This window comes from Verruconis gallopava, assembly GCF_000836295.1.
Source record: "Verruconis gallopava strain CBS 43764 unplaced genomic scaffold supercont1.17, whole genome shotgun sequence".
Lineage (NCBI taxonomy): Eukaryota > Fungi > Ascomycota > Dothideomycetes > Venturiales > Sympoventuriaceae > Verruconis > Verruconis gallopava.
In genome coordinates, this window is record NW_015622153.1 from 232,199 (window position 1) to 257,662 (window position 25,464).

Below are 25,464 nucleotides of genomic sequence, written 5' to 3' on the forward strand. Positions count from 1 at the left end.
GCTCATCTATGTTGTTCTTCCCGTTTAGTTGCCTTGCAATATCACCTGGGGCATTGCTTCTGAACGACTGAAATCAATCGCTGTGGCCGAGACGACGCTACAACAACGGTTTTTTTTTTGGGGCCTACTACATACAGCAACAGTCCAGGTGATCTTTTGATCGTATCGGGGACCGGAAACGCATTGGCACCCGAACACTCGACTCTGCTCCAGGCAATCTGCGCCGACGCGGACAACCCTGGCGAGAGGAATCGAAGGTGACAGCGTTGGCCAGCCATGCCGATCCCCTGCTCACGCCCCTAAAGTGGAGCCCCCCATCTCAAGTGCACATTCATCAATCATCATGACGGCTCTGCATTCCTCTCACTACACGACGTCTACGACTACGACTACGACTAAGACCACCGTCGCGGCTCTATTCAAAGCTGGCTGCGATCCCTCCACTCTTTACTGCAACGGCATCGACGACAATGGCCGCGGCCCACACTTATCCCTAATCATACCGGGCCTGGATGGCTCCTACCCTCGTTCTCGCCTTGCCAACGATCAGTGTTCATCATATTACTACTACCACTGCGCCAGTTGCCTCCACAACCGCTATCCTTACCAACACCAACACAGTCAATCGCGCTCCCTGCTCACCCACGCCCCAATGGCGACGCGGACCCTTTATTCTTATAGCACCAACCATCACTCGTCTTCTGCAACAGCGAATCACGGCGGTGGCGCCGAAGCAGTGTGCACACTCCACGAAGTCTCCTCTCCCGGATCACCACCTGAACTGACAAACTCGAAGTCCAGCAAGAGCTCCTCCTTTCACTCGTCTAGCCTGTCCGACGCCATCAACAACGACCTCGCTCATTTTGAGGATGTGACCCTGGACGACTTTGGCGAACAGTATATACGAAAAATGGCAGACACCCACGTCAAGCCGCGGCCCAACACAGGTGCCCGCTTGCTTCCCTCCTCTTCGACCGTCCGTGCCAGGGATCTGACGAGCACAAAACACAGCGGATTTTCACAGTCTCGTCTGGGAGGCTCTCCCGTCGTCCCCGATCGTGAGTCGATCGCACAGCAGATGAGTTTGAACATCCCACCCAAACAGTTGTCTAGGCGACGCAGGCCCAGACCACCCCAACCCAATTCGCTCCTCACCAGTTTCCAGAACAAGCGTTCTCGTTCCACCAGCCCGGTCTCTTCCCTAGGGAACGACGGTCGCAGCTCAAGCCAGGGACGTCTGTCCGTTGGGACAAGCCCCCGACCTGGGAGCTTCGAGAGTTTTGCACATGCTCGCCGGCAGTCGTGGCAGCCCGGCCGACGAAAGACGGTCAAGGAACTGGAGGACGAGTATGACGATTTGGACGAGGACCTGCCGGAAGATGCTGTTATCTGGAACGTGCCCATCTCACCCCGGCCACCACAGGAGCGCGAAAAGTCGCGCAGTCCGAGGCAGTCGTGGTCTTCGACCAGCCATTCTCCCGTAGACGTGGGGCGTGGGTTGGGGCTCGACTTTTCGCAGTCGGCGAATCCAATGCCGGTGCAGAAGCCCCCGCGATCACCGCGATTGTCCAGCCTGCCGCGAAGCGTGTCGATGACCTCGATTCCGGAGGACTACTCCCTCAATCCTCGGTCCGGTGTCAAGTCCTGGGACGCGACTATGTCGGATTTGTCGGCCGAGGCGCGGATGTTGACGCAGGTGTTAGAGGAACGCGCTGAGGAGCGGGAGAGGGAGGCGGAACGCACAATACAGAACGGCGGCAGTCCATCGAAGCACAATGCAAAAAGAGCAGTTTCAGCCTCAACAATCGAGCTGCCGCCCATGCGCCGCGGCGAGCTCATGATTGATCCGCTGCCCGTGAGCAAGGAGAAAGAAAAGTTCCTGACGCGCACACGGCCTAGCTGGCTCCCTCCCAAAGATCCTGAAGAAGAGAAGAGACATCTCAGAGAATATCAGAAGATGATGGCCAAGTCCCTCGAGGCAGAGAAGAGGAAAGCGCGGCAGCAGCAGGTCGAGCAGTACAAGCGGGACCACGCGAAAGAATCGATTGCTCGCGTGTGGCAAGAAAACGTGCTCCCCAACTGGGATGAGCGAATCAAAGACCCGAAGACGAGAGACCTCTGGTGGAAAGGTGTCACACCGCGCGACCGTGGACATGTTTGGGCCAAGGCTGTGGGTAACGAGCTGGGTCTCTCGGAGTCGAGCTATAACCTGGCCCTTGAGCGAGCTAAGGCAGTGGAGCGGAGGCTGGCCGCTCTTGGAGAACAGGAAGCGGAGAAGGAAAAGGAGTGGAGATGGTTTAGCGCCATCAGACAAGACGTGAAGGAGGCGTTCCCGGAGCTGAAGATCTTCCAGCCAGAAGGACCGCTGCACGATACGCTCATTGAAGTGCTCATGGCGTACGCGATGTACCGGTCCGACGTTGGCTATGTCTACGGCATTCATGTACGTGTTTTCAGCACCTCCGAGCTCCTCAAAGGATGGTGGTATTCTTTTTTTTTTTTGTATGCTGACATGTTTTGCACGCAGTTCCCAGCCGCGCTTCTCATTCTCAACTTGTCCGGCCCCGCCGCTTTCATTACACTGGCGAACATATTTAATCGCCCCATTCCTGCGGCATTCCTCACGTCCAACTCAGCCTCCATGTCAGCCGCGTACAAAGCAGTTCTTAGTCTACTTGAGAAGAAAATCTCTGTTTTGCACGCGCACCTGACGAACCCTCAGCTCGAGCTTTCGCCCGACTCGTACCTCGGACCCTTTTTTCAGTCGCTGTTCTGCAGCCAGCGTTTCGGTATGGATATCGCGTCGCGCATCTGGGACGTCTACGTTTTCGAGGGCGAAGATGAGACGCTCATTCATGCTGCGTGTGCCACACTGGCAAAACTCGAGGGCAAGTTGTACGGCAGCAGGGATGAGATTCTTGATGCGCTCTCCGAGAAGCAGTACAGCCTCGGCAAAGAGGATGACTTCATGGATCTCGTTCGACAGCTGGGGAACAAGAAGGATGACAAGCGGCCGAATTCATGGTAGATGGTCGCTCTCATCCTCTTTCACCCTTTGCCATTCGTAAATGCCGAACGCCGGACCGGCGTCATTATCTTACTTTCTTTCCAAACTCCACCATGGTAGTCATCCTCAAATCCTGCACATTCTCACTTGTATAGCGATGACGAACCTTAAAGCGCTTATGGTTCTCTCTCGGGCAGATCCCGCTGAGATGACTTGTCGGTTGGGAATCATGTTTCAGCTCATTTGTAGAACGACTTTTTTTTCGTGTCTCCTTTCTCACTCTTCAGCTCCATCACTGTGAGAAAGGGGGTGGGTGTTTGTTCTTGTACATATGTGTACATTTTCTTTAATCCTTCTTTTCTTCTTACCTACTCATGACTGCCTCTGACACGGCGTTGCATAGACCGAATTCTCTTTTAGCTTTTACTGGAAACACCAAGTATGGAGAAGGCGAAAATGTGAGCGACACTAATAGACTGTGGATAATGAAGACGTTATTGCTATACGGTACCTTACAGAGTGAACTGGACGGAGTCTCTATTCTATTCACTGTCATCATTCCGTATCCGCGCGTCTACAAGCCAAGAGCTGATCAAAAATTTTGCAAGCTAAGAACAACTATCACGCCAGACATGTGTGAAAGTGGTCTGGCACAGCCGTCGTCATTATCTTACATAGTTTGCTAACAGAATAGGCATGCCTTCACGTGTCACAGACATTTACACCTCGATGATCATGTCATACCGTTGTCCAGCCATCTCAATTGGACTCGTCACGATCCTTGCACCGCGCTGGCTGCTGGAGGACACTACGTCCAGTACTGGTGCCATTCCTTCAGTTTGCCCTCGCTGCGTCAGACTCGGAGACTCAGCTCCTTCCGTTTGTCTCGCACGATCCGGACTCCACAAAATCATATCCGCCGGGTGCGGGGTCGGAGACCGATGCTGATTCTGTGTCGTCCATGAGCGGCGGTGATGCGAACTTTGTGACCTTTTATGGGACATGATCCATCTACTAATGTTGTACTTTGTGTTGCGCGGGTCAGATTTGTTGAGACGACTTGGGACAGAGCGATCGTGCCCGACACCCATACCACCGACAACCGGAGCGGGCGCGGGTTCGTGGTTGGGCCCAGTTGCATCAACATGTGTGCGAGGGAAACCTGCAGAGCTTATCTGAAGCGTCCCCGATGGTTGCGGGCTCAACTGGTACTGCTCAGCGAGGCTCAAGCTCAGCGGCGTTGAAATGGCCATGGCAAAGTTGTGCAGCGATGGCGGCGTCGGTGGTTGTGGAGGGGAAGGGCCTCGCCCTTGTGCCCTCGACGCAGCTTCAACCCTGTCGGCGAGGCGAGAACGGCGCAGGCGCGCAAACGGGTCAACGAAGAACCAGACAAGGATGCATATGACGAGAACAGAACCCACGCCAGTGCCGACGCCGATGCCGATCTTGGCTGAGGTTGGAAATGCGTTGCGTGTGCTTGCTGCTTGGTCGGAAGCTGATACCGTGCTGCTCCCCAATACATCAGAGAATGACCGTGACGTGTGCGAAGTCCCCTGGGAGCTAGGAGGCGTTTCGAATGCGGATGTAGCAGCAGAGAAGGCCGTTACAGTTGCTTCCTTGAATTGCCAGCCATTGAATGGGATTCCAAGAGCGCTCATCCTTGCTGTTGCCGTAGCAGACGTCTTGACCCAACCGGATATGCTTCCAAAGTCTCTGGCAAAGTGATACACCTGACCGATAGAGATGTACGATACACACTGGCTGACTGGAGCATTCTCTGATACAAGAGCGTTGGTTTGGAAAGTATAGCCTCTGAGGGCGGAGATCAGCTTATATTCTTGGATAAGTGTCAAGTGTCTTCAAGGGATCGATACTCACGAGGGGCAACAAGCGACAAATGTACTTCTAGCGTCTTTGGCACTAGAGGTTACCGTATAGTACGCCTTCGGGCAGACCATGGGCCCCAGGCTTATGGTCGTCTTGGGATCCGATTGCTCCCACCACGCAATAGCACCGGATGGCAAGCACTTGATGGACGAGTCCGCCGTTATGGAATGTCGAGGATCCCATCCAATCAAGCTGCCTGAGTCTGCTGATGTGATTGCAGTCGCACACCCGTCCATGGACGGAAATGCAGAAGGAATCGGAATCCATTTCGTGACTGCGCTAGAGTCGTTTTCCGGCCGCGCAGGAGTATCGCGCACATCAGACATGAAAAACTGGGTCGACATGGCATGCTACAAGGTGAACTAGTCTGGGCGCGAATTCATGCTTGCCGTACGCAGAACACAATGTGCGAAAGAGACGAGAAGACCGGCATGCCAGGAATGGGAGACGTGACTATTTCACTTCCCGAGGTGAACGTACAATTCGACTGCTAGTACTACGAGGATCGCAACATGTTCACCATGCAAGTCATCCTTGCAGCTGATTACAGTAGTGACCCGAATGTTGGAGGTATTGCCCACCTAATGATAAGGCGTGCAGTTAAAGCTTGGATTTTACTTCACGGTTATCCTAATATCCCACAGTGCCGCGGGCCAGCAACCGGGATCTTAAACGTCCCGCGCTGTCGCGCATTAGACACCAACGGGCGTCGCAAAAAGAAAAGCATCCTTTAAACGTCAAAGACGACTTTGGTTCTGCCGCTCGACTAAGGTGGGCTGCGGGTGTGGCGCACCATGTTCCGTCGCCCATTTGATTCTGAAAAATAATTGCAAGTCCTCCGTCGATACTCATAGTATCTGATTATAAGAATGTCTAACTTGATAATATACATTTGTAAATTGAATTTTGATCAGATTTATGATCGGTTGTCTTTATTCTGAACGATCGTTGGCATGACTTTGGGAGTCTGTCTCCCACGCGAATTGTTCCATCCCGTGATGCCGCAACGTCCCACACCCCCTATCTCCCCTGACGCTGGCAGCATGCTGGCCGATGCATGCATACATATTGCTTTTCATGTGGACAACCAGAGATGAAAAATCAAATTCAAGAAGGTTGGGTGCCACAACAGCCCAATCAACGAAGTGTGTTAAACACTCCCCCATCGGCTCAATACTGTAAACTCGCTACCAGGACCGTCAACACGGCCACGAATAATGAGCTGCAGACTATCTGGAGCGTGGAAGTGGCCGTCATCGAGCTACCCGCGCTGCTCTTTTCTTCTCCAATAACACCTTGGCTGGAGGCTGTAATCAAGGTCAGTCTGCGGGTCGCCAAAGATGGTCGAAAGGCGCAGAAGGCAAACAAAAAAAAATTTTGCATGACTTGATCCGGCTGCTGGAGGACGCCTCGCAATAATGTTGCGTCCCCCAATACCACGAACCTGGTCAAACAATGCTTGCCATTTGACTTGATGATCATGTCGAGCGAGGCGACTCGACCTTGGCACTCAGGAAAACTTACTGCTTTGCGACTGGTTCGTTGACTTGCAGGCTGCAACCAGCGTGGTGTTCTTCTGAAGCGTGGCCAGCTTCTCGGTCGCGTTCTTGGCCCGATCCGTGAATTTGGTCATCTCGGCGGCGGTGAGGTTGTGCTTTGTCTGGAACTCCTGCAGCGCGGTCTGGTTGTTGGCAAGGTCCGACAGCATAGTCAGCTCCTTGATCTCACGACACTGTGCCCGGAGTTTCATGCCGGCCGCCATGACGGCGCACTCCTGCATGAGTGTCGAGTTGCTCTGCAGAGCCTTCAGCTTGGCCTCGTCGGTGGCGGCCTTTGACTTGATTTCGGCTATGTCACTCTGGCTCAGGTTGTGGCGGGTCTCAAACTTGGCCAGTTCCGTGGCATTGTTCACCAGGTTTACTATGGCCGTGATTTCAGCAATCTCGGCACATTGGCGACGCTCTGTATTGGCCATGTGGGTGCCATTTCGAGCTCCATCCATGTGGTGTTCTGCCGTGCTGTTCCCTTTCGCGGCAGCAATCGCGGCACAGCCGAGAAGAATGAGCCGAGTGAAGAGCATGATGATTTTTTATTTTTAATGTTTATTTTTTTCCCCTTCCGGAATGGATTCTGCAGACAAGAAACAAAGAAGACGAGAATGAGAGTAATTCGATATAGCGGACGATTGCGAGAGATGGAAGTTCGGTCCTGCCGAGTAGAAGAATGCGAAATATGTTAATGCAATGAGCATATCCAGGCAGATGATAGATCGAGATGATATAGCTGAGAAGAAACACAAACTATCGGGGCAAGGCTTACGTTGCCCATGGTTTCGCGGTAGCTTCGGCCGCAAACAAAGATCGGTCTGTTGTTACAACCAGGTCTGGTTACTGGCCGGGAGACCTTGGGAAAGCAGAGGCTGACGACGACGGTCAGTTTCGGATGCCAAGATATCACACGTGCTGCTTCCAACTGTCGATTCATGCTTGTAAATGCACGACTTTGACCGTACGGAATCCATGCACGATGGCCGCAGGTGCGGGCTTGCGCGTCAGAGCTTGGTGTTTCAGCACGCCAAGTGTGTCATGCCATGTTGAAGCATTCCCTCCGTGAGCCAATGAATGACCCGGAGGGTGAGCAAGTACAGAAACATTCCATTCACACGTCCAGAGGCGCCTAGTGCATCCTTGTGTCAGAATGAGTCGTCAGCACGGATAGCAATCAAGCTTTTTTGTTTCGTTCTTGACGGCTTGGCACTGGTTTATTAACTGAGCCACGGACAATCGTATCACGCTTCTTCTGGAACTCAGCGGATCCGAGATCTAAAATGAAAGTTCAACCTTGCGGCGCAGAAACTGGTGGCATACGTACCACTGTGCCAATCCAGGCCGTGCCGAATTCTAGCTGCATCGTAACAATGAGAAGCCCATGTGACGAGAGCCTGGTGATGGATGTTGCAACAAACCTTTACGAACTCGAATGCCCTCGAGCAGATGGATGCGCTCCAGAACTTGTTTTGGCATTCATGTCGTCTGCGACTCCGTGCGAACTAGAGCAGGTACACGCACACCGAGATCAGTTAAGCAGTCGTTGGTGATCTTGCGGTGATTCGAACTAGAGAAGAAAATAAACCCAGTCATTCTGGATTTGATAACATCAGTGAACCAGGTCGTTCGCGTTTTATTGTGGTTCTGCTAACGAATTTTCGTAGCCATGGTCATCAAGCCCGACTAATAGCTGACTTATTCCTCGTCCACGACCTCCTCTCATGTCATTCGGCATGTTCCGCTCGCATGATCCACCCAAGACATGTCGACTCCAATCACGACTTGGAAGCCACTTCTTGGCTCGCCTTCAGCTCGCTTATCACGAGGAACTCCCTTCACGAGCTCTTTGACCGGACGAAACCACAAACTCTCTTCCACGTCCATATCATGAGAGGCACACCCTCGCTAGAGAGCTCGAGAATCCGTCTTCATTCCAGACCATCTCAGCCTTCCTCTACTTTCTCACCGGGGACTGCTCCAGATCTGCATCAAAATGGAAGAATACCAATATAAAAACCTTCCGCTTCATAGCTCGTCGATTCGTGTATTGCACCTTCTTCCCAGTGTTGACGATAGTGTCATACGATGCAAGCTCGTTGTTTATCCGCTTCAAGAAGCGAAAGAAGTCACGTATCAAGCTATCTCCTACTGCTGGGGCGATGCAAATGACAAACTCGAGATCTATGTAGACGACAAAGTTCTTCGGGTGAACCGGAATCTGTGCGCAGCACTCCGCCGCTTACGCTCTAGCAATGAAGTCCGTCTGCTATGGTCAGATTCTGTCTGCATTAATCAAGAAGACAAAAAAGAAAAGGCATCACAAGTTCAGATGATGCGTCAAATTTACGAGCACGCTAGTAGCACGCTGGTTTGGCTGGGGCCTGGCGATTCGTTAACCCCTTGGGGATTCGAGCTCATCCCTCGTCTCATTGAAGCTGGGAAGTTGAGAGAGGCCAATGGCGATGAGCGCCGTTTGACACATCTGACTGCCGAGGAACGGAAGACATACGGCTTGCCATCGCAGTATGAACTGTCTTGGAGAGGACTATTTGGAATTTTTGAGTTGCCTTATTTTTCCCGGGTTTGGATCATTCAAGAAGTGGCTGTCTCGAAGTTTGTGGAAGTGTTCTGCGGCGACTCGCTCTATTGTACGTGGGATGATCTTGTCGATGCTACGAACGTGGCATTGTCTCTTCGTCTGGACGTTCTGCACAACACTTATGACTCTCGCCTCCTGACTCATATCAACAGCGCTCGTGGGCTGTTTCAATTAGGAATCGAAAGGCCTCTTTTAAGTGTGGTGGAGCAATACCGGTCTTTTAATGCTTCGGACAACAGGGATCATGTCTACGGACTGTTGGGCCTTTGTAGCCAAAGTTCCTTGCAAAAGCTCAACATTGTTCCTAATTATGATAAAAGCAATACAGTTAGAATGGTCTTGACGGAGCTAGCGTTGAAAGAGCTGATGCACAGTGGCAACTTGGATTTGCTTAGCATTCCCAAAGCGATAGACGTGCCTGGTTCTAATCTTTCGCTTCCTTCGTGGGTACCAGACTGGACTAAGGCTGCACGGTACGCACCATTCCTTAACATCGTAGGTTCGAGTGCTTTGGAAGGACTTGAAGCTTTCATAAATCAACATTCCGAACAAGGACAACAAAGTGAGTTTCCGAGTTTCGCAGCTGCTGGCTCGTCGCGGGCCAGCGTGTCCATAGATCATGAGAAACTTGATCTGAGACTGGATGGGTACACTGTGGACGATGTCACGGCGGTCGGAGCTATGTTACCGGACAGTCCGAACTCACCTTCAAACCAAGGATCGGTCAGCTTAGGGGACATAAAAACCATGATCGTTGGCTCATTCCAGGGAGTTGTGCAAAATGGAAGAACCATGCTCGACTGGGAAGAGCTCACTGGGGCAAACAAGCGCGGTCTATACAAAACTGGCGAGTCAATGAAAGACGCTTTCTGGAAAACCTTCCTGGGAGGACACACGATCCGGAAGGGAGATGAGTGGCCCTTGGAGCGTGACCGCTGGGAGTCTATCGCAGAAGAGTATCGCGCACCAAGCCGCTTCGGCGTGAGTTCGTCGTCAGTGGCATATTCGCTCGCAGTGAGTGCGAGCCTGTTCTCCAGAGTTGTAAATCAAGCATTTGGAAATTATGCAAGCAAGAGCTGGCCCCCTGATCTTCAAAGCCCATTCCCCACTCATGCTCATGGCAGACGAATGTTCAGGACGCAAAGTTCTTACATCGGCTTGGGGCCCCGGGAGATGCAGGTCGGCGACAAGGTGGCCATATGCTCAGGAGGCAAAGTGCCGCTGATACTTCGAGCGTGTGGTGATGGATATCTCTTCATTGGCGACTGTTATGTCCACGGCCTTATGAATGGGGAGAAATATGACGAGAAGAAGTGCAGAGCGTTGAGTATAAAGTAAATTGTCTACGCTTTCGTCGCCATTCAGTGCCGTCCATATTCATCAATTGCATTCTTGTTTGAGTTTGAACGTCCTCATGATCTCTCCTTCTTCGACCCAAAGATCCCCTTGGTTATCGTCTGAACAAAGATGCACAAATTCCCCGCATTTGCCTGTAGGGAGGATGAGGACAGCAAGCCTTGCTTGCTTAGAAAGGGTACGACAGCCAACGATGACGTCGAAAATACCCCGGGGGGGGGGGGGGGGGGGGGGGGGGGGGGGGGGATTTTTGCAGTGGCCGTGAGTCTTCCCTCTTTCGGAGCTGAATTCGCACGATCCCATCTTTGACGCTGATGCCTACCAACAGCGTCTTTGTATCCCAAGACTTTGATCGTACAGTTAGTTGCCTCCTTAGGCTAGACTCGTTTCACAGCTGGGCGAGGACGCCTGAGCAGGCGAACCGACGCACGACGCTATCCAAGAAAGCCGTAGAATTACCAACAAAAGAGGGGAGCTCGCGATAAGATTAACATCTGTACGGGGTCTGCTTGTGCGCACCGTCTTCATATCCTCTCCAGCGGGAACCCACCTCTTCTCTCTCTGCGATGATGGAGAGCGACACGTTCGAACGCTTCTCGGCGTTGGACTTCTCGTCCGGACAGACGACGGCGCCGGAACAAGGCGTTTTCGGCACGTACAAGGAACAGACGTCTGGCAAGATCATCGATGTCGACGTTCAACTTGTATCCGCACTGCGGCGACAGTATCCAGAGCTAATCATCACGTGAGTGCTAAGCACCCAAGCGTCGAAAAAGTATCGTTTCAAAGAGCAGAGAGCCTCGTTCTAGCTACGCGGAGTCGATCAGGGCAGGCCCCGATGCCAATGCTTACTATGATTGCAGAACAATCCCCACGTCGAACGTGAGTCTTCTGCAGTTTGCAGCAGCCGGCTATGCGACAGCAGAGCTGGACATGGACGACGAGACCATCATCAGCTGGAGAGAGTTTATCCCACCAGCGCAACGAGGAAGGGGAGACGGTATGCTGGCGGACGCGATTTACTTTGCTCGCTACCGATACCGCTGGGGCCAGGAGGACTTTCTCCTATACACCATTGTACGACAAGTCTCTTTTTCGCCCTCGACTTTTGTTTCGAATAAGGTCATCACGAATTAACTGCCGCCCAGCAAATCGGTCTGAGCAACGTCCAGTACGTGCTCAAGGAGCCTAGAGGCGGTGAGAAGATACAAGGCCACAGCCGAGTGACAGACGCTCTCATCTTTGCAGTCGGACGTTGGATGTCGACTGAGCCTGATGCACTCTACGTCTTCGACCGCTATTGGTTCAAGAGTAGCGAGATGTGGAAAGAGGTGCAGAAAGCCTCGTGGGATAAGGTCATTTTGGACCCGAAGATGAAGAAGGATCTTGTCGGTGTGTGCGACACGTTCTTTGATTCTGAGAAGACGTACAAGGAGTACGGTGTGCCGTGGAAGCGAGGTCTCATTTTTTGTAAGTGACCTGACTCAAAACAAAACGGTGAATACCAGCCCTGACAGCTGCAGATGGGCCGCCAGGTAATGGTACGTTAGCTTCTACGATGGTTGTCGACACAAAGATTAGGCAACGATGACCGAGGCAGGGCGACGCATAGTGGGTTTGAACTGACACATGCGCAGGCAAGACCATCTCAATCAAGGCGCTCATGCATTCGATGTACACACGCAAATCGAAGGTGCCATGCCTGTACGTGAAATCAGCGCCGGCGACCTACATGCTCGCAAATGTTTTCGCGATGGCTCGCTCTGAGGCGCCGTGCCTGCTCGTCTTCGAGGACATCGATACGATCGTCACGCCTGCCACACGTGCTTATTTCTTCAACGAGGTGGACGGCATGTCGAACAACGACGGCATTATGATGATAGCATCCACGAACTACCTCGACAAGCTTGATCCTGGTCTGACGAAGCGGCCGTCCCGGTTTGACCGGAAGTACTTGTTTCCCATTCCAAGCAGAGTAAGGCAGCCGCGAAAGGCAGACCAAATGGCTCTTGTTGTCTAACCAGCGCGTAGGACGAGCGCGTGCTGTACGCTCGGTTCTGGCAGGCAAAGATGAGAGGGAAACCGATCGAGTTCCCAGACGAGCTTTGCCCTGCCGTCGCAGACATCACGGATGGCTTCAGCTTTGCGTACCTGCAAGAACTATTTATCGCCTCGCTTTTGCAATTACTCAGAGGCGACTCGGACGGGCCCGAAGACAGGCCAGATAAGGGCGAAGGCGACGAGCTTGACAAATACGAATTATGGCGGGCCTTGAAGCGGCAGGCCGAGATTCTACGGGGGGGGGGGGATGACAATGGGCTCTCTCAGTTGGGCGACAGATGACTGTCGCGCACCAAGCAGCGGAGGACAACGCGGAGCCTCAGGCCGACGGGAGATGACGTCCCGCAGCCGCTGACGAGGTGCTTCGCGGGACTACGAGGCTGCAAAAGTCCTTGCGCTTGGTCGAAGGACAGGACGGGCGCGACGGCAGTGCGCGAGCAGATCGGCCGCGCAGTCCGGCACCAGAGGCCCTTGGACAAAAGTCGCGCGGGGGGAGGGGGCAGCAGACGAGAATGGAGACCATGTGGCAGCAGGACCTTTCTAGAAAACAGGACGGCCAGCGCTGGGCGCAGTTTCGCGGGATCGCTCTATATGTAGCACGGCTGACCGGTGGCTTGGGACGCGACGACCCGCTTCCGCGGATAAAATCGAGTCAACGTTCTGACAGTTCAGATGAGGGGACGGCCGCCGCCCCCAGACACAACCCTCTCTTGCGCGACGATTCGCCAATGGCATCGTCGGGGCCGCTTAGCGACGGGCTCACGAGCCGGCCGGTCGCGTCTGGTTCTGTGCATGGCGTGCTTGTGGTCGAGCTACTGCTTCCATCCCACCGAAGTGCGCTAGAAGCAACGCTGGTGCGGTCGCCTAGGCCAGCGTCTTGACACGCTCCATCGCAGCGGGGCACCGATCTGCTCGTGCCGCGACCGGGCTGCCCACGTCGACGTGCTGCATATGCTCTGCTCGGCCGGGTTGATTGGATGCTCGCCTTTCGCAACAGGCGTATGCGCAGTGATGCAGCCAGCGAGGCAGTGACGGTTCGCAAAAGCCCATGCGGCCAGCGTGTCGGCTGACCACGGCTCGCGCAGTTCAGCCTTACACTCGGACTTCGGCTGGCGCATCACAGTCACCACCACCAACACCACCACCACCACACCTATCAACCTCCCACCGCGTACTATTTCTGCCCTCGTCCGCTGCTTCGTTCTCTCTTGCTCCCGCTTTGCACTGTCTTCAAGGACCACCCTCTTCCTCTGCCCGCACGCTTTTCTTATCGGTGTGAATTTATTTACTTTTTTTTTTTTTTTTTTTCTTTTGCTACTCTCAACTTCGATTTCTTACCGCCGTACTTCTGACCAGCATTCGAACGCGCCCTTCAATTCTCGCGCTGCTCTGTTTCGAGCGTGCAGCCTGGTCGTCTTCTCTTGTCAGTTGAACCGGCAGCAGCCCCTCGGCTTTTGAAGGACAGATGTGCGTCATCCACCTCGACTCCGCAATCTTCGCGTGCTGATGTGTGCTGGAAGCCCCATTTATGGACCAAACTTTCAACGCCGATGACTATGTAGCTCAAGAGCAATTGTTATTTGGTCTCGACCATGTTCGGGGACTGCAGTACGCAGATGTACCCAACAATGATTTGTACCAGCAGCTGCAGTATGGAGTCCAATCATATGATCATCGGTCCGCCTCCCCGGACTTCATCTTGTATCGTCCACAATCCATTCCATTGTCCAGCTCCGAGATGCTAGACATCTCTCACGACTGGACAGTGTCGCAGGCCTTGTCTTTGCCTTGCCATCCCTTCAATTCCCAATTCAAAGACCCCGCGACTTCCATGGTAGACTACGCCGCGTGGAATAGCTCTCCCGTGCTCCAGAACACTGCATACCCTGGCTCTAACCCAGTCAACATTCCAACAAAGCCGAGTGAGGCTCAATATCACTTCTTAAGCCCCACCAGCACAGTTGATACTTCGTTTTACAGCCATGGAAGCTGGGCCAGCTCACACACTTCCACATCGCAAGTAGAGAGCGTGGGCGAGAATGCCACCCCTTGCAACACGACCTTTGAAGAGCCGATTCAGTTCTCCAAGCAGCCCGTCTCCGGCAGCAGAGGAATGACAAGCACGTCGCCATTAAGCATGATCCAGTACAGTGCCGCTGAAAACACGCATCGCTTGACCCCGGCCATGACCTCCGGCGGGAAACGTCCTCGTGGACGTACCGGCCCGCTCAACGAGGCCCAGCGCCGGTCCACAGCGTACATGCGGAATGTGAAGGCTTGCCAAAGCTGCCGTTCTCGAAAGGCAAAGGTGAGAATCGAGCACCTTCGCGAAGTAATAAGGGACGCAGTTGACAATCCCCAGTGCGATCCGGGCATCCCATGCAGGCAGTGCATCAACTATTACAAGCAGAATCTGATCCATCACCCATGCCGTGGTCAGCAGCTCGAAGACATCGCCGACAAATTCCTTCAAGGCCATATCTTTCCTCGGAAGCGAGCGTTGGGAACCGACTTTGGCGTCAACTTTCGCACTTTTCCCGACAGCGATTTCACAATCTACCTGACCCTTGGCTTTGGAGAACCGTTCCCCTGGCCAGCGCAGGTTGTTAGCTCGCTCAATTGCTCGAAATTCTCATGCGAGCTGATTCACGAACATGTGCACTACAAGTGGCCTGAGCACCACATGAACCATGCCGAGCGCACGGAGAAGAAGGAATGGGTATTTCCTGCGCTTTTGACAAACACGTCTGAGCTCAAGTCTGCCGTGGACGAACATCTGACGAGGCTAATCGATAGTCCAGCTAACTTTACCCATTTTCCCGTATATAAGAGTCCCCTGGTAGTGCTCAAGCATATTTATGAATTCTACCTCAAGCTCAGCGAGAGCAATGAGAACGTGAGTCGCACGATACGGTGCTCGTAGTCTGCCCCACTAACCGAGAAGAGCAGAGACCAGCAAAGAAGCTGCTGGGCCAGGCGTTCAAGCTTCTCAATTTGATCCACATCGGGGGCGACACTCGGGTTTCGCCGAGCGAAAATACCCGTCGAATCTTGAACTACTTCTTCTCGATCGATGTCCGCGAGCAAGACGTTGTACCATGTTACATCCGCGGCCAGCTCGGAGAGGTCTTCTCCAAACTTGCCTCAGAGTATATGAAAGAGGTGTTGTCAAAGCTTGAGATCGAATGCCTGAACAAAAACAGCAGTCGATTTCCCTTGATCACGTGTACATTCCTTGTGCTCCTCATGTCCATCGAGAGCCTACAGCACAAGACGCACAAGGACGCGTTCCATTCGATCCAAGACGGAGGCACGAACTCGTCTCCAAATGTTGAGGATGAGATCGACGGCATGGTCGATCTCCTGGAATTTTACAAGAACTGCTGCGGCACGACCCACAGAGAAAGACTTCTCAGCTTGGTTGACGGCGGGCAAATATGGACGAGTCGTAATGCGCCATCGGCCTTCACAGCCGGCGAAACTGTGATTTTACGGTTGAGGGAAGCTATCCTTCAATCCAAATCGTACCTGCAAGAGAGAAGCAAGGAATCGCTGGAGACCAGCGGTGGCGACATTACCGTATTTTTTGACCGCCTCGTGGCGCGTCTGCTGCTTCTGGAAGCCGATCGACCTATCGTCTGAAAGATCTGATGAACAGGATTCTGATGTACATGAAGATGAAAACGATTTGTTATTGTATGTCATTTTTGACGGCCTGCGAATGAGTGGAAGAATCTTCTACTTGGGTTGTATTTAGCACGGCGCTTGCTTTGATGAAACTCTGCTTTGTGACGTCCGGTGCTGGTGGCTCACCTTTTGTACTTTAAGCATGTTTCCAGGACTGACTTCAATGTAAGCTGAAATTGTTATTACCTGTCTTATCGTTGACTGAGTCCCGTAAGTACGACGAAAGGGCTGGAGATTGTTCTCACTCAACGGCTCTCCGCTGGCGATTGTGCATGACTGACTGGTGGCTTCTGACATTAGCCCGTTGCCAAAGAGGGCAGTCCGCGTTTGGTGATCAGACAGCCGTGCATGCAGCGTCGCGCGGAGTGCTGCGTTGGGCAAATCCCGGCAAACTCAGGGGCCTTTACTCCATTTCCATGGCCACCTGTCCCTCGATCAAGCTCGGATGGTGATGGTGGACGTATCGAAAGTTCTGCAGCTGGATGAGCCAGTCTCGCTTCCGGCTGGCCGCGCCTTTCCCCCCGCCGGTCAGCGCCTTCTCCACGTTCGGGACCAGGACGAACGTCTCGCTGAAGTCCTTGAGCGGTCCCGTCTTCCGATCCTCGAGGCGCAGATGCCCGCTCGTCGTGACCAGCATGGAAAAGTTCTTGTCCGGCTTCATCTTGGGGTCTGTGCTGTACTTTGGATTCAGGATCTGGCAGTCGACGGCGTGAACGTCAAAAAACACATGGGCGGGCATTTCGTCTACGAAGAGCTTTTGGACGGCGTCGCCATCGGCAAAGCTGGTGCCGTTCCACAGGATGTCGGGGATGGTGGAACCGTCCGCGGTTGCCTGGGCGGGCGCGTAGTATGAGTTTATGCTGTCTCGCGCGCTGGACAGGGCCGTGTAGTAGGCGTCGACGAAGCTTGTTGTCGCTGGACGTGCGTGTGAGCAGACGTACGCTGCCAAGGGGCGTGACGGACTCGTGCGTAACATACCTTCTGTCGATGCCTTGGTGAAGTCGTGACTGGCATTCGCGCTTGCGGCCATGGCTAAGGACCGGTGGAGCTATTTTCTGGACGCCGAGAGACTCGCAAGAGGTTGGAATGATGAGAAACTGCGCTCACTCTCTTGGGACGCGGCGTGGCTCGAAAAGTGGAGACGGACGAGACCCGTCAAATGTCGTCTGGCAGTCAAATCGGAGGTCGCAAAGGCCAGGCAACGACACCGTCGTCCACTCCGGCCGGGCAGAAAAGAGAGCATCAGACTCGCTGTCGCCCTCGTCCACGTCCATGGAACAATGAGCAACCCCACAGCCCTTGTCGCAAGCCGCAAGCCCGGCCTGAGCAGCGGCTTGCGTGTTCGCCGTGTGATTGGCCGGCCGCTCGTTCGCCAGTCGTGCTTCACAGCTGCATGCGCTCGATGTCATAGGACGGCGCTTAGCACCAGGGAGAAACTCCATCGTCGTAACGCAAACCCCGTTCGATGCGGCCGCATAAGAGGCCGGTGGTCGCATGTCTTTGAACAGTTCAAGCTGTGTCTGAAGTCGCTCTGTGGAACCTGTCTCCCTTCTGCCTGCACACGCGCTCCCTGGCTGCTCTCGTGCCCCGCGCCTGATCTTCACGCCGCACCGTGGTGGAAACCTGATTTGACGAAGGCGCATAGCACCAATCCTCCTGAAGGCGCCTGTACGAGTTTCATCCCCCTACAGCACATATAAAGTGGGTATCCGATCATGTCGCAGCAAAAGCATGGCAAGCCAGAGGAAGAGCTGTTTATGAACCGGCCGGCGGCTACGCCGGACGAGTCAACAGTTGCTCCCCTCAGGATAAACAAGTCGGCCACGGCCTCATCATCTTCAACGCCCCCGCCACGAGTGCACTCTGCTGGTCTACAAGGAGGCCAGCAGCCCTTCCCAGCGCCGGCGTCCAACCCTCCGTCAGGCCCTCTCCCTTACCCCGATTCAAGATCAGGCTCTACCAATCCTCCCTACCCGACCTCGGATGCACCGCCAATAAGCACGACACCGGACTCGAGTTCGGACAGAAGAAGAGGATCCAGCGTGACCGCAGCGCATCTGGGAGGGTCGCCTCGCACAAAGTTCAGCGCCAACGACCCAAACCGTCCCACTGCAGCTGGCTATGCGAGTAACATGTCACACGGGTCTGCCTCAGTGGGTGAGAGGAGGGGGAATATGCCGGCCTCTATTTCGCCGCCCCCAGCTGGCGCGTCGAACGTGCCGGCCGGTCCAGATTCCAGTAAGGATGGCCTTTTTCAGAAGCCTCCGCCGGGACGGTCAGCTCAGGCAGCTACCGGCGTCAGTGCCGGCTCCAATGGACAGCGCAAACCTTCAGAGGGGGGGATTAATCCTTATCCAGACTATCACCAGCAATACTGGCCTCCGCCATCCGGTGGGGCAAACGCTGGACCCTCGAAATCTGGTGGACTCAGCATTCCTGATCCCGGCGGACCAGCCATAGGCAGGATGGACTCTACGGCATCTGTTATGACTACAAGGGCACAGCGCGGATCCCCTCCTCCTCCAGAGACACCTATCATTCCTCCTACAGGAGGTGGTATCGAAGCACGATATGCAGCGGCCGGAATCGGGGGACCGTCGACGACAGCGCCAGCTAGCTCAGCTGCGTCGGCGAGGGCCGCGCAGTACGCCATGCCGCGGCCTTCGGCTGGAATCGCACCAGCTTCAACAGCTGCAACAGTCAGTGCTCAGCCGCAACCAACGCAGCAGCCTCCAAGGCGCCCGTGGACCCCGACGGAAGCTCCGGGCTCTCAACCCCACGGTCCACCTACCGTCTACCAAGGAATGTCGGAGGTGACGGCGCCGACGACATCGCCCCCCAATTTCTCCCCTCCCCCAACAGTCGCATCCGGACTTCCCCAGAATCACTCAGGTGAGCAGGCTCTGGAGCAGGATTTCAGCCGCATGAATGTAGGCGAAGAGCCCCCACCAGCGTACCATACGGTAGCAAATGGTGCAACGACTGCGCAAGGATATCCAAATGAGAAGGCACGAGCAGCCAGTACTGCAGCAGCAGCAGCAGGTGGAGGAGGAGCAGCACCGACCAATATCGCTCAGCCAACCCCCACTTCTGCGGCAACTGGGGCGGCAATGACGGCAGCATCAGCAGCAGCAACGGCGGCGTCAGCAGCGGCAGCGGCAAATCAAGGGCACCCAGCTTTTGCCAATGACCCTCGATACCAGGCTGGTCCGGCTTCGTCGCCTGCTCAAGCAAGTGCTGCAACTCCCTCCTCGAGCATACAAGGCGTCTCCCCCCCTCCTCAGGGTGTCGGGCCAGCAGCAACGCCTCCACCACTACCAGAGGGTTGGATCGCGCATTTGGATGGCAAGTCTGGTCAATATTATTATATTCACCTGCCAACGCAATCGACGCAATGGGAATTTCCTAAGGGTCCAACCCCTCTTAACTTGAATGAGCCTTTGTCACCCACAGGCACTATTGGCAATCCATTCGCCAGCCCCACAGCAGCGAGTTTCTCCAAACCATTGGCATCGCCTGGTTTTCCAGTACCACAATCGGCCACATTCCGACCTGATGCATACCTCAGCATGAGCACCATTGCAAGTCCAACTGCGGCAGGCTTTACGGGCCCTCCACCAGTCGCTGGTGTTGAGACTTACAAAGTCGCACCCACGAACGGTGTTTATTTCGGCCCTTACCTAAGATACACAAACATGGATATCGAGCGTGGAATCTGGCTCGGTTCTATACTACTCGTCACGGATGCTCCTCAGCCACCAACGATCCATATCCATCAAAGCATTGATCTTTCGCCGAATCCGAGACAGCTAAAGCCAAACCCGATCTACAGTCATCAGAGATGGATGTTTTACAGATATGACGTGGACCTCAAAATGGAAGAGCAGAGCACGAAGTGGACCTATGCCGTGACATCACATCTCGGCTGTACGAGATACGAGTTTGTTGTCGCTGGTCACTATGAGACTAGCTGGCGCTTCATCGCGCATTCCGGAAACGACTTCGCTCTTAATGTCAATGTTAATGAGCGTAACAAACTTGGCGGGGTGGGCTATATGTGGAAAGACATTCTGCAGAAGCATATCGAATGCAATGGTTTCCACGTGCAGCTCGGTCTAGGTAACCAGATCTATGCTGATCGCATGTGGAAGGAGCTGCCACTTCTCAAGCAATGGACATCGATTAGTGGAAAGGACAATAGAAAGAACGCTGCGTGGACCCCACAGCACGAGGAGGAGATTACGCACGCCTATTTCCACTACTACACCAGTCATTTTGACCAGCCTCATGTACGAGAGGCCTTCGCACAAATCCCCCACATCTTGACTCTCGATGACCATGATATGTCAGTATTCGTATCTTTTTCCATGAGTTCATTCGGTAAACTGACCGTCTCGTAGCTTTGACGGTTTCGGCTCTTACCCAGAGTATATGCAGTTCTCACATGTGTTCACGAATATAGGTCGAATAGGGATCGAGATGTATCTTCTATTCCAGCATCACACCACACTCGAAATCCTGCGCAACGTCAACAATGATCTTGATCTATTCACCATAACCAGCACTGGTTGGCACTTCATCAAGTATCTGGGGCCAGCTGTTGTTGTAGTTGGCCCAGATACTCGTTCTGAGCGCAATCCGCATCAAGTTATGGCCGGGCGGACATACCAAGGTATCTTCCCTAAAGTTGCAATGCTGCCGCCAAGCGTGCAACACTGCATCTGGATGATTCCAGTACCAATAGTCTACCCGCGAATGGACTCGATGGAGCATCTGGTTAGCACAGTTGCAACTGGCAAGAAAGCAGCCACCGGTGCCTTCAACATGCTTGGCAAGGTCACTAGTTCGGTTGCAGGAGTCGTCGGTGCTAAGGAGGTTGTCGGTGAAGGGTTTGCCTCGGTGAAAAAGGCCGTTGGAAAGTCAGGTCTTATGAGCAGTATCATCAATCCGTTTGGTGAGATTGGTCCCATCGATGAACTCCGTGATCAATGGACACATGAGTCAAAGGTTCGATTTCACACAACTGTCTAAAATAATTCATACTAAATCCATATTAGGACCTCGAACGAACTTATCTCATCCGGACTCTGCAAGGTATAGCACACAACAAGTCCCTCCGCATGACATTTTTCTCTGGTCATGTCAATGCCTGTGGGGCCGGTCTCGTGCATGATCCGGCAAAGCCACAGGATCACAAGACGATGTATCAAATCATCTCATCAGCAGTGGTCAATGCCCCACCGTCAAACTACATGCTCAAGTTGTTGCACTCGAACAAACCACTTTACGTGCCGGCAAATGGTCACAGGAGCACGCATACACCGTCTGACACGAAAGAAGATATGATGGAAATCTTTGGCCAGGACGTAAACGGCCAGCACAGGGAATTGAAGCGTCTGATGGGTCGTAGAAACTACGTTGCGTGTGTAGCCTTTGATCCAGACGTTGTAAACCAAGGGTTTGGGGGCCCCGCAACGATTCAGGGACAGCCCAAATTGAGTCTAGCCATCGATTTCATGGTCCAAGGTGACGGTGGGTATGGCGGTGCGGTCAAGTACGGTCCCGTCATTATCCCTAACCTGGAGTTCGGGCGCTAAGGTGGTGCCCACCATGTGGGAGAAAGGATTTTTTGGTGGAAAGATACGATTATCTGCATGTTATAACTTTCTCATCATCAGTGGATTTAGCGAGTGTTGCTTGGTGGCGTGCACAGAAAGGTCGTGTTTTTTTTTTCTTGTCTCAATGCTAGCCAACAACAACCTGTTGTCCTGAGCAGATCACGCGATTTTGTGTTTATGTGCAAGCGCAGACTAGATAGCTGATTCACATCGTCTCCTCGCTTATTCCCCCAGTCTGCGAACAGTCGGCGTTCAATCGTCTACCTTGCATGCCATGACTCCAGTACGGCGTGGAGGGCTGGCCCAGACTCGCTGTCGCCGTGCACTGCGTGTTTTTAGCAGGATCGAAATGCCGAGATCGTGGTACGTGGTTCAAAAAAGATTTTCAAGTGGATCTCTCCTCGATTTACGAGTCTTCGATCCCCTGCCGTGCTCGAGGATCTGGCATGATCGTGCATGCCCAAGGTCAGTACGCCAGGCCTCGACCAACCATCTCTCATCAATAATGTCCTAAGGCGACTAGTTCGACGCTTTGCACGGCTCCGAAGAAATGTCCCGAATGGTCAGGAGATTTGGTCGGTACTGGGAATGGTCTGCGCTTTGCGAATTCGTAGATACGGTACGGCTGAGGGCGCTCGCGCTAAACACATCCATGATCTCTGCCCTCTTACCGTAGACATCTGGCGCGTTTGACTTTTCCACCCCCACACCTAAACACCCGACGTGCCCCCTTTTCTCAAGCCACAGATTTGCACCAATTTTTACAGTGCTTTGGCCGGTCGTGGGCAGCTTTGTCCTATGCTACAGCGAAGGCATCTTCCGGGCTGCTCGCTACGGCCCTTTCGACCTTTGTCTCATCACGGTACGCGAACATAGGTACATGCCGTTGTTTTGTCATTAAGCTTTTCTGCGGCCTCTCGGTCCTACGAATCGGCCCGTGGGTAGGTCGCGTCACCTTAAGCCACAAAAGAATGAACTTCCCCCCCCCCTTTGACGTTGCCCACATGCTGCCGCTAAGCTGGGCGAAGTTGACGAGACGGTGACTAGGCCCGAACAGGGTTGTGACGACGTTCCGTCCCTCGGCCACGGAACTGACAGGTCGACCAATACTTCAGCTGGCGTCCAATTCGATACTCTGGAATCGTCGAGCGGCTCGGGAACAAGCGCAATGGTTTGTCGATCGTGTTTTCGATTCGAAAGACTGCTTGCAAGATTTGCTGCCGCCCTTCCTCGGCGACGTGCAACTTTAGCTCCGCTTGGGCCTTCGCCTCAGCTGAGCCAAAAGTTACAATCGTACCATGGGCTTGCGTGGTCAAGGAATTTAGCGGTTCGCTACTGCAGATTCTAAATCGAACATAGTCAACGGCGTACCTGCATCTGCGATAGCGGACATGTCATTCGAGGCGGACTGTCAAACGTGGCGCAGGTGACATTTAGCTTCTGCAACTGCTACGCCACCCAATTGGCTTTCGAATGATGATATGCATGGGTATCGCTGGAAGGGAGCGCGAGCGGCATCCAAGGCAGCATTGAAGGCAGAAGTCGCACGTGTTTCTTGCTCCTGGGGCGGGTTAAGATTCGCCTGACGAACTCTGCATTGCCCACGGCTGTTGCGCCAGCACGTTTCAACAAGTACCCCAAATCGCCCTAAACAAATCTAAATGCGACTAGGACAGAGTAGACGTTCGTCTGTTAAGGCGCCAGATCGTATATCCGTAACCATTGGCCAGCGCGTTTGACTATCTCCACTTGCAATCATTCATCGCGTCGTTCACCTGATGAGTTCTCAACGGCGAAGTGGCTGAATGCAACTTCACCCCTTGGGATCTTTGATAAAGAAAGATCGTCATGGACAATAAAAACAATTCGGCCAGCTACCGTTGATCACGATCGCACCGTTGCCCTATGAATTGAGAGTTTCTATGCGCTATACATACTTGGGATAGCACCTCTCCCATCGCGTCCCCCAGGTCTGATGCGGTTCTTTTCGGCTTTTTCTTTCCCACTTATTTACAACACGCTCTTTTGTATCACTTAAACTTTGACTCTACTGTTCTCCAGCATGTCAATTCTATTTTATCGACGTCCTGACTACGTGTCACGTCCTGCGGGTAAGCAAAGCCTCATTCAACACGGTGCTGGACGGAAAGCTAATCGATCAGGCCCGCTCAACCTGAAGGACTGCCAGAAGTATGTCGAGCGGACAAAGAACAACAAGAGCGCCATTCCGCCAGAACTGTCGTTCGAAAGGGTCGTCAACAATGAAACCCTGCCAGTACGTATTTTTCCACCGAAGAATGCTCCTGAGTCCTCATTCTCCTCACGCAGCTGCTGGATATTTTTTAAGTTTGATATTCTCAACTGACGAATGCCAGCCTGCTAGTTTGACCGACTTCATGAACTACTTGATATACGTAGCCCACGACGCAGAGACTCTTCAATTCTACCTATGGCTTCAGGATTACACCAAGCGCTTCAATGCTCTCCGAAAGGAGGAACAAGCGTTGTCGCCAGAGTGGAAAGCGACCGCTGCCGTGAACGAAACTAAGGAGCGCAATGCTAGAGCCAAAGCGAGCGTGAGCTCTCTCAATGAACTCACGACATCTGATAAAGTTACTAGCAACCGCATGTCTGAGCTCATCCCGGGCGCAAATGAGCTCTTCGCAGATCCTCCCATATCGTCTGCTCCAGCTTCAGACTACGAGTCCTTTATCACAAAGTCTGTGCAGTCTCAAAAGACCATTGCTGAGATGACTGATGATGCCAACGCTATGGCCGGACTGAAATGGCAAGCTTGTACGTTTGACACTCCCCTTGCACAACATTACAGACAAGGCTGACCAAATAAGTCACCTGCCAGCCTTTTCGACAAGAGATCGCAAAAGTTATTGCAAACTATCTTGCTCCTAACGCACCGCGTGAACTCAACATCTCTTACAAAGACAGGACGGCCGTTCTGCACGCACTACAGCACACCACACATCCCAGCGCATTCCAGATCCTCGGTACGATCGTCGAGTCAACGCTGCGCGGCCAGCTGCATCCGAATTTCATTCGATGGAGCATCTGCAATGGGAACAAGCCTAAGATCTTCTTCGTTCGTACCATGGGCGTTATTCACATTGCTCTTGGGCTTTTGATTGCCTTGCTGTTGACTTTGTCACGCGCCTCTCGCTGGTACAGGATCCTCTCCGCACCCGTCACATTGATAGGTGCTATCACCATGGTCGCGGCATACAAGGGCCTATGCGTCATTCTCCACGCGAACGGTGGGGTGCGCAATGTCAAACCGTGGGAAGATTCGGACAGCTACTTCTCAGACAAGACGTGCCGAGCAGAGGATGAGGAGGCTACGCTCGCGCTTTCCGACGTTCAATCTATCGCAAAGTCTAATCGCAGCAAGAGCACCATCGCTCCAGAAGCCAAGCGTCCAAAGAGCTTTGACACGTTTGGCAGCGCCAACACCTTTGCAGATGAGCCTTGGGTGTCGCAATACGAAAAGCGCCCGTTGATGGAGAAGATCATGGAGAAGAACACGTGGGTCCAGGACGAAAGCATTCGCTCGATTCAGAACATGATCATTCGCCAATCTCAATTCTGGGGTGTCGTTTTCACGGTCGTTGTTACGGCAGCATTTGTAGCACTACCGCCAGGTAACTTTTATTAGGCCGATTCCTTAGTGGGGTCTCTTTTTTTTTTTTT

General features: G+C 53.4%; 10 protein-coding genes across 14 annotated transcripts; 7 read left to right on the plus strand and 3 right to left on the minus strand.

Annotated features, from left to right (window-relative positions):
• Nucleotides 1-205: 205 nt before the first annotated feature.
• On the plus strand, nucleotides 206-3,535 carry PV09_05490 (uncharacterized protein). Its single transcript, XM_016359003.1, has 2 exons — nucleotides 206-2,443; nucleotides 2,528-3,535. Exons 1-2 carry the CDS (start codon nucleotides 344-346, stop codon nucleotides 3,026-3,028), a joined length of 2,601 nt encoding a protein of 866 aa, XP_016213142.1. The 5' UTR covers nucleotides 206-343; the 3' UTR covers nucleotides 3,029-3,535.
• Nucleotides 3,536-3,726: 191 nt separating this feature from the next.
• On the minus strand, nucleotides 3,727-5,238 carry PV09_05491 (uncharacterized protein; the record flags this gene model as incomplete). Its single annotated transcript, XM_016359004.1, has 2 exons — nucleotides 3,727-4,819; nucleotides 4,886-5,238. The coding sequence occupies 2 exons, from the start codon at nucleotides 5,236-5,238 to the stop codon at nucleotides 3,727-3,729; spliced, it is 1,446 nt and encodes a 481-aa protein (XP_016213143.1).
• A 515-nt stretch (nucleotides 5,239-5,753) lies between these two features.
• PV09_05492 lies at nucleotides 5,754-8,088 on the minus strand. 2 transcript variants are annotated; one of them, XM_016359005.1, is made up of 3 exons: nucleotides 7,766-8,088; nucleotides 6,419-7,716; nucleotides 5,754-6,201 (listed from the first exon to the last, which is right to left on the minus strand). In XM_016359005.1, exons 2-3 carry the CDS (start codon nucleotides 6,972-6,974, stop codon nucleotides 6,065-6,067), a joined length of 693 nt encoding a protein of 230 aa, XP_016213144.1. In that variant the 5' UTR covers nucleotides 6,975-7,716; nucleotides 7,766-8,088; the 3' UTR covers nucleotides 5,754-6,064. The 2 variants fall into 2 exon arrangements, with proteins under 2 accessions (XP_016213144.1, XP_016213145.1); XM_016359006.1 differs by having other exon boundaries at nucleotides 5,754-7,716.
• Nucleotides 8,089-8,203: 115 nt separating this feature from the next.
• PV09_05493 (uncharacterized protein) lies at nucleotides 8,204-10,407 on the plus strand. The gene has a single exon (XM_016359007.1). The coding sequence runs from the start codon at nucleotides 8,435-8,437 to the stop codon at nucleotides 10,376-10,378; it is 1,944 nt and encodes a 647-aa protein (XP_016213146.1). The 5' UTR covers nucleotides 8,204-8,434; the 3' UTR covers nucleotides 10,379-10,407.
• A 289-nt stretch (nucleotides 10,408-10,696) lies between these two features.
• On the plus strand, nucleotides 10,697-12,739 carry PV09_05494 (the record flags this gene model as incomplete). Of its 2 annotated transcripts, XM_016359008.1 has the most annotated exons (6): nucleotides 10,697-11,141; nucleotides 11,260-11,473; nucleotides 11,545-11,866; nucleotides 11,920-11,937; nucleotides 12,034-12,371; nucleotides 12,428-12,739. In XM_016359008.1, exons 1-6 carry the CDS (start codon nucleotides 10,963-10,965, stop codon nucleotides 12,737-12,739), a joined length of 1,383 nt encoding a protein of 460 aa, XP_016213147.1. In that variant the 5' UTR covers nucleotides 10,697-10,962. The 2 variants fall into 2 exon arrangements, with proteins under 2 accessions (XP_016213147.1, XP_016213148.1); XM_016359009.1 differs by having other exon boundaries at nucleotides 10,697-11,473.
• A 230-nt stretch (nucleotides 12,740-12,969) lies between these two features.
• On the plus strand, nucleotides 12,970-13,338 carry PV09_05495 (uncharacterized protein; the record flags this gene model as incomplete). The annotated part of the gene is made up of 1 exon (XM_016359010.1): nucleotides 12,970-13,338. The coding sequence occupies one exon, from the start codon at nucleotides 12,970-12,972 to the stop codon at nucleotides 13,336-13,338; it is 369 nt and encodes a 122-aa protein (XP_016213149.1).
• Nucleotides 13,339-13,742: 404 nt separating this feature from the next.
• Nucleotides 13,743-16,328, plus strand: PV09_05496 (uncharacterized protein). Its single transcript, XM_016359011.1, has 4 exons — nucleotides 13,743-13,924; nucleotides 13,978-14,765; nucleotides 14,820-15,353; nucleotides 15,407-16,328. Exons 2-4 carry the CDS (start codon nucleotides 13,986-13,988, stop codon nucleotides 16,097-16,099), a joined length of 2,007 nt encoding a protein of 668 aa, XP_016213150.1. The 5' UTR covers nucleotides 13,743-13,924; nucleotides 13,978-13,985; the 3' UTR covers nucleotides 16,100-16,328.
• Nucleotides 13,747-17,441, minus strand: PV09_05497. 3 transcript variants are annotated; one of them, XM_016359014.1, is made up of 4 exons: nucleotides 17,123-17,441; nucleotides 16,426-17,059; nucleotides 16,271-16,345; nucleotides 13,747-16,198 (listed from the first exon to the last, which is right to left on the minus strand). In XM_016359014.1, exons 1-2 carry the CDS (start codon nucleotides 17,172-17,174, stop codon nucleotides 16,548-16,550), a joined length of 564 nt encoding a protein of 187 aa, XP_016213153.1. In that variant the 5' UTR covers nucleotides 17,175-17,441; the 3' UTR covers nucleotides 13,747-16,198; nucleotides 16,271-16,345; nucleotides 16,426-16,547. The 3 variants fall into 3 exon arrangements, with proteins under 3 accessions (XP_016213153.1, XP_016213152.1, XP_016213151.1); XM_016359013.1 differs by having other exon boundaries at nucleotides 16,271-17,059; XM_016359012.1 differs by having other exon boundaries at nucleotides 13,747-17,059.
• Nucleotides 17,442-17,571: 130 nt separating this feature from the next.
• PV09_05498 (uncharacterized protein) lies at nucleotides 17,572-22,002 on the plus strand. Its single transcript, XM_016359015.1, has 3 exons — nucleotides 17,572-20,489; nucleotides 20,545-21,151; nucleotides 21,202-22,002. The coding sequence occupies exons 1-3, from the start codon at nucleotides 17,860-17,862 to the stop codon at nucleotides 21,739-21,741; spliced, it is 3,777 nt and encodes a 1,258-aa protein (XP_016213154.1). The 5' UTR covers nucleotides 17,572-17,859; the 3' UTR covers nucleotides 21,742-22,002.
• A 1,309-nt stretch (nucleotides 22,003-23,311) lies between these two features.
• Nucleotides 23,312-25,447, plus strand: PV09_05499 (uncharacterized protein). Its single transcript, XM_016359016.1, has 4 exons — nucleotides 23,312-23,873; nucleotides 23,925-24,037; nucleotides 24,138-24,558; nucleotides 24,612-25,447. Exons 1-4 carry the CDS (start codon nucleotides 23,825-23,827, stop codon nucleotides 25,427-25,429), a joined length of 1,401 nt encoding a protein of 466 aa, XP_016213155.1. The 5' UTR covers nucleotides 23,312-23,824; the 3' UTR covers nucleotides 25,430-25,447.
• The last annotated feature ends 17 nt before the right edge of the window (nucleotides 25,448-25,464 follow it).

Excerpts from the sequence above, each read along its gene's own strand:
- PV09_05496 (XM_016359011.1), top strand. The coding sequence starts at position 13,986 with ATGGACCAAACTTTCAACGCCGATGACTATGTAGCTCAAGAGCAATTG. Across the intron at positions 14,766-14,819 it reads GCCGTTCTCGAAAGGCAAAG|TGCGATCCGGGCATCCCATG; the intron begins GTGAGAATCGAG and ends GACAATCCCCAG. Across the intron at positions 15,354-15,406 it reads TCAGCGAGAGCAATGAGAAC|AGACCAGCAAAGAAGCTGCT; the intron begins GTGAGTCGCACG and ends CGAGAAGAGCAG.
- PV09_05493 (XM_016359007.1), top strand. The coding sequence starts at position 8,435 with ATGGAAGAATACCAATATAAAAACCTTCCGCTTCATAGCTCGTCGATT.
- PV09_05490 (XM_016359003.1), top strand. The coding sequence starts at position 344 with ATGACGGCTCTGCATTCCTCTCACTACACGACGTCTACGACTACGACT. Across the intron at positions 2,444-2,527 it reads GCTATGTCTACGGCATTCAT|TTCCCAGCCGCGCTTCTCAT; the intron begins GTACGTGTTTTC and ends TTTTGCACGCAG.
- PV09_05497 (XM_016359014.1), bottom strand. The coding sequence starts at position 17,174 with ATGGCCGCAAGCGCGAATGCCAGTCACGACTTCACCAAGGCATCGACA. Across the intron at positions 17,060-17,122 it reads CACCAAGGCATCGACAGAAG|CGACAACAAGCTTCGTCGAC; the intron begins GTATGTTACGCA and ends ACGCACGTCCAG.
- PV09_05492 (XM_016359005.1), bottom strand. The coding sequence starts at position 6,974 with ATGCTCTTCACTCGGCTCATTCTTCTCGGCTGTGCCGCGATTGCTGCC. Across the intron at positions 6,202-6,418 it reads AACGAACCAGTCGCAAAGCA|CCTCCAGCCAAGGTGTTATT; the intron begins GTAAGTTTTCCT and ends CCTTGATTACAG.
- PV09_05499 (XM_016359016.1), top strand. The coding sequence starts at position 23,825 with ATGTCAATTCTATTTTATCGACGTCCTGACTACGTGTCACGTCCTGCG. Across the intron at positions 24,038-24,137 it reads TCAACAATGAAACCCTGCCA|CCTGCTAGTTTGACCGACTT; the intron begins GTACGTATTTTT and ends GACGAATGCCAG. Across the intron at positions 24,559-24,611 it reads CGGACTGAAATGGCAAGCTT|TCACCTGCCAGCCTTTTCGA; the intron begins GTACGTTTGACA and ends TGACCAAATAAG.
- PV09_05498 (XM_016359015.1), top strand. The coding sequence starts at position 17,860 with ATGTCGCAGCAAAAGCATGGCAAGCCAGAGGAAGAGCTGTTTATGAAC. Across the intron at positions 20,490-20,544 it reads ACTCTCGATGACCATGATAT|CTTTGACGGTTTCGGCTCTT; the intron begins GTCAGTATTCGT and ends ACCGTCTCGTAG. Across the intron at positions 21,152-21,201 it reads AATGGACACATGAGTCAAAG|GACCTCGAACGAACTTATCT; the intron begins GTTCGATTTCAC and ends AATCCATATTAG.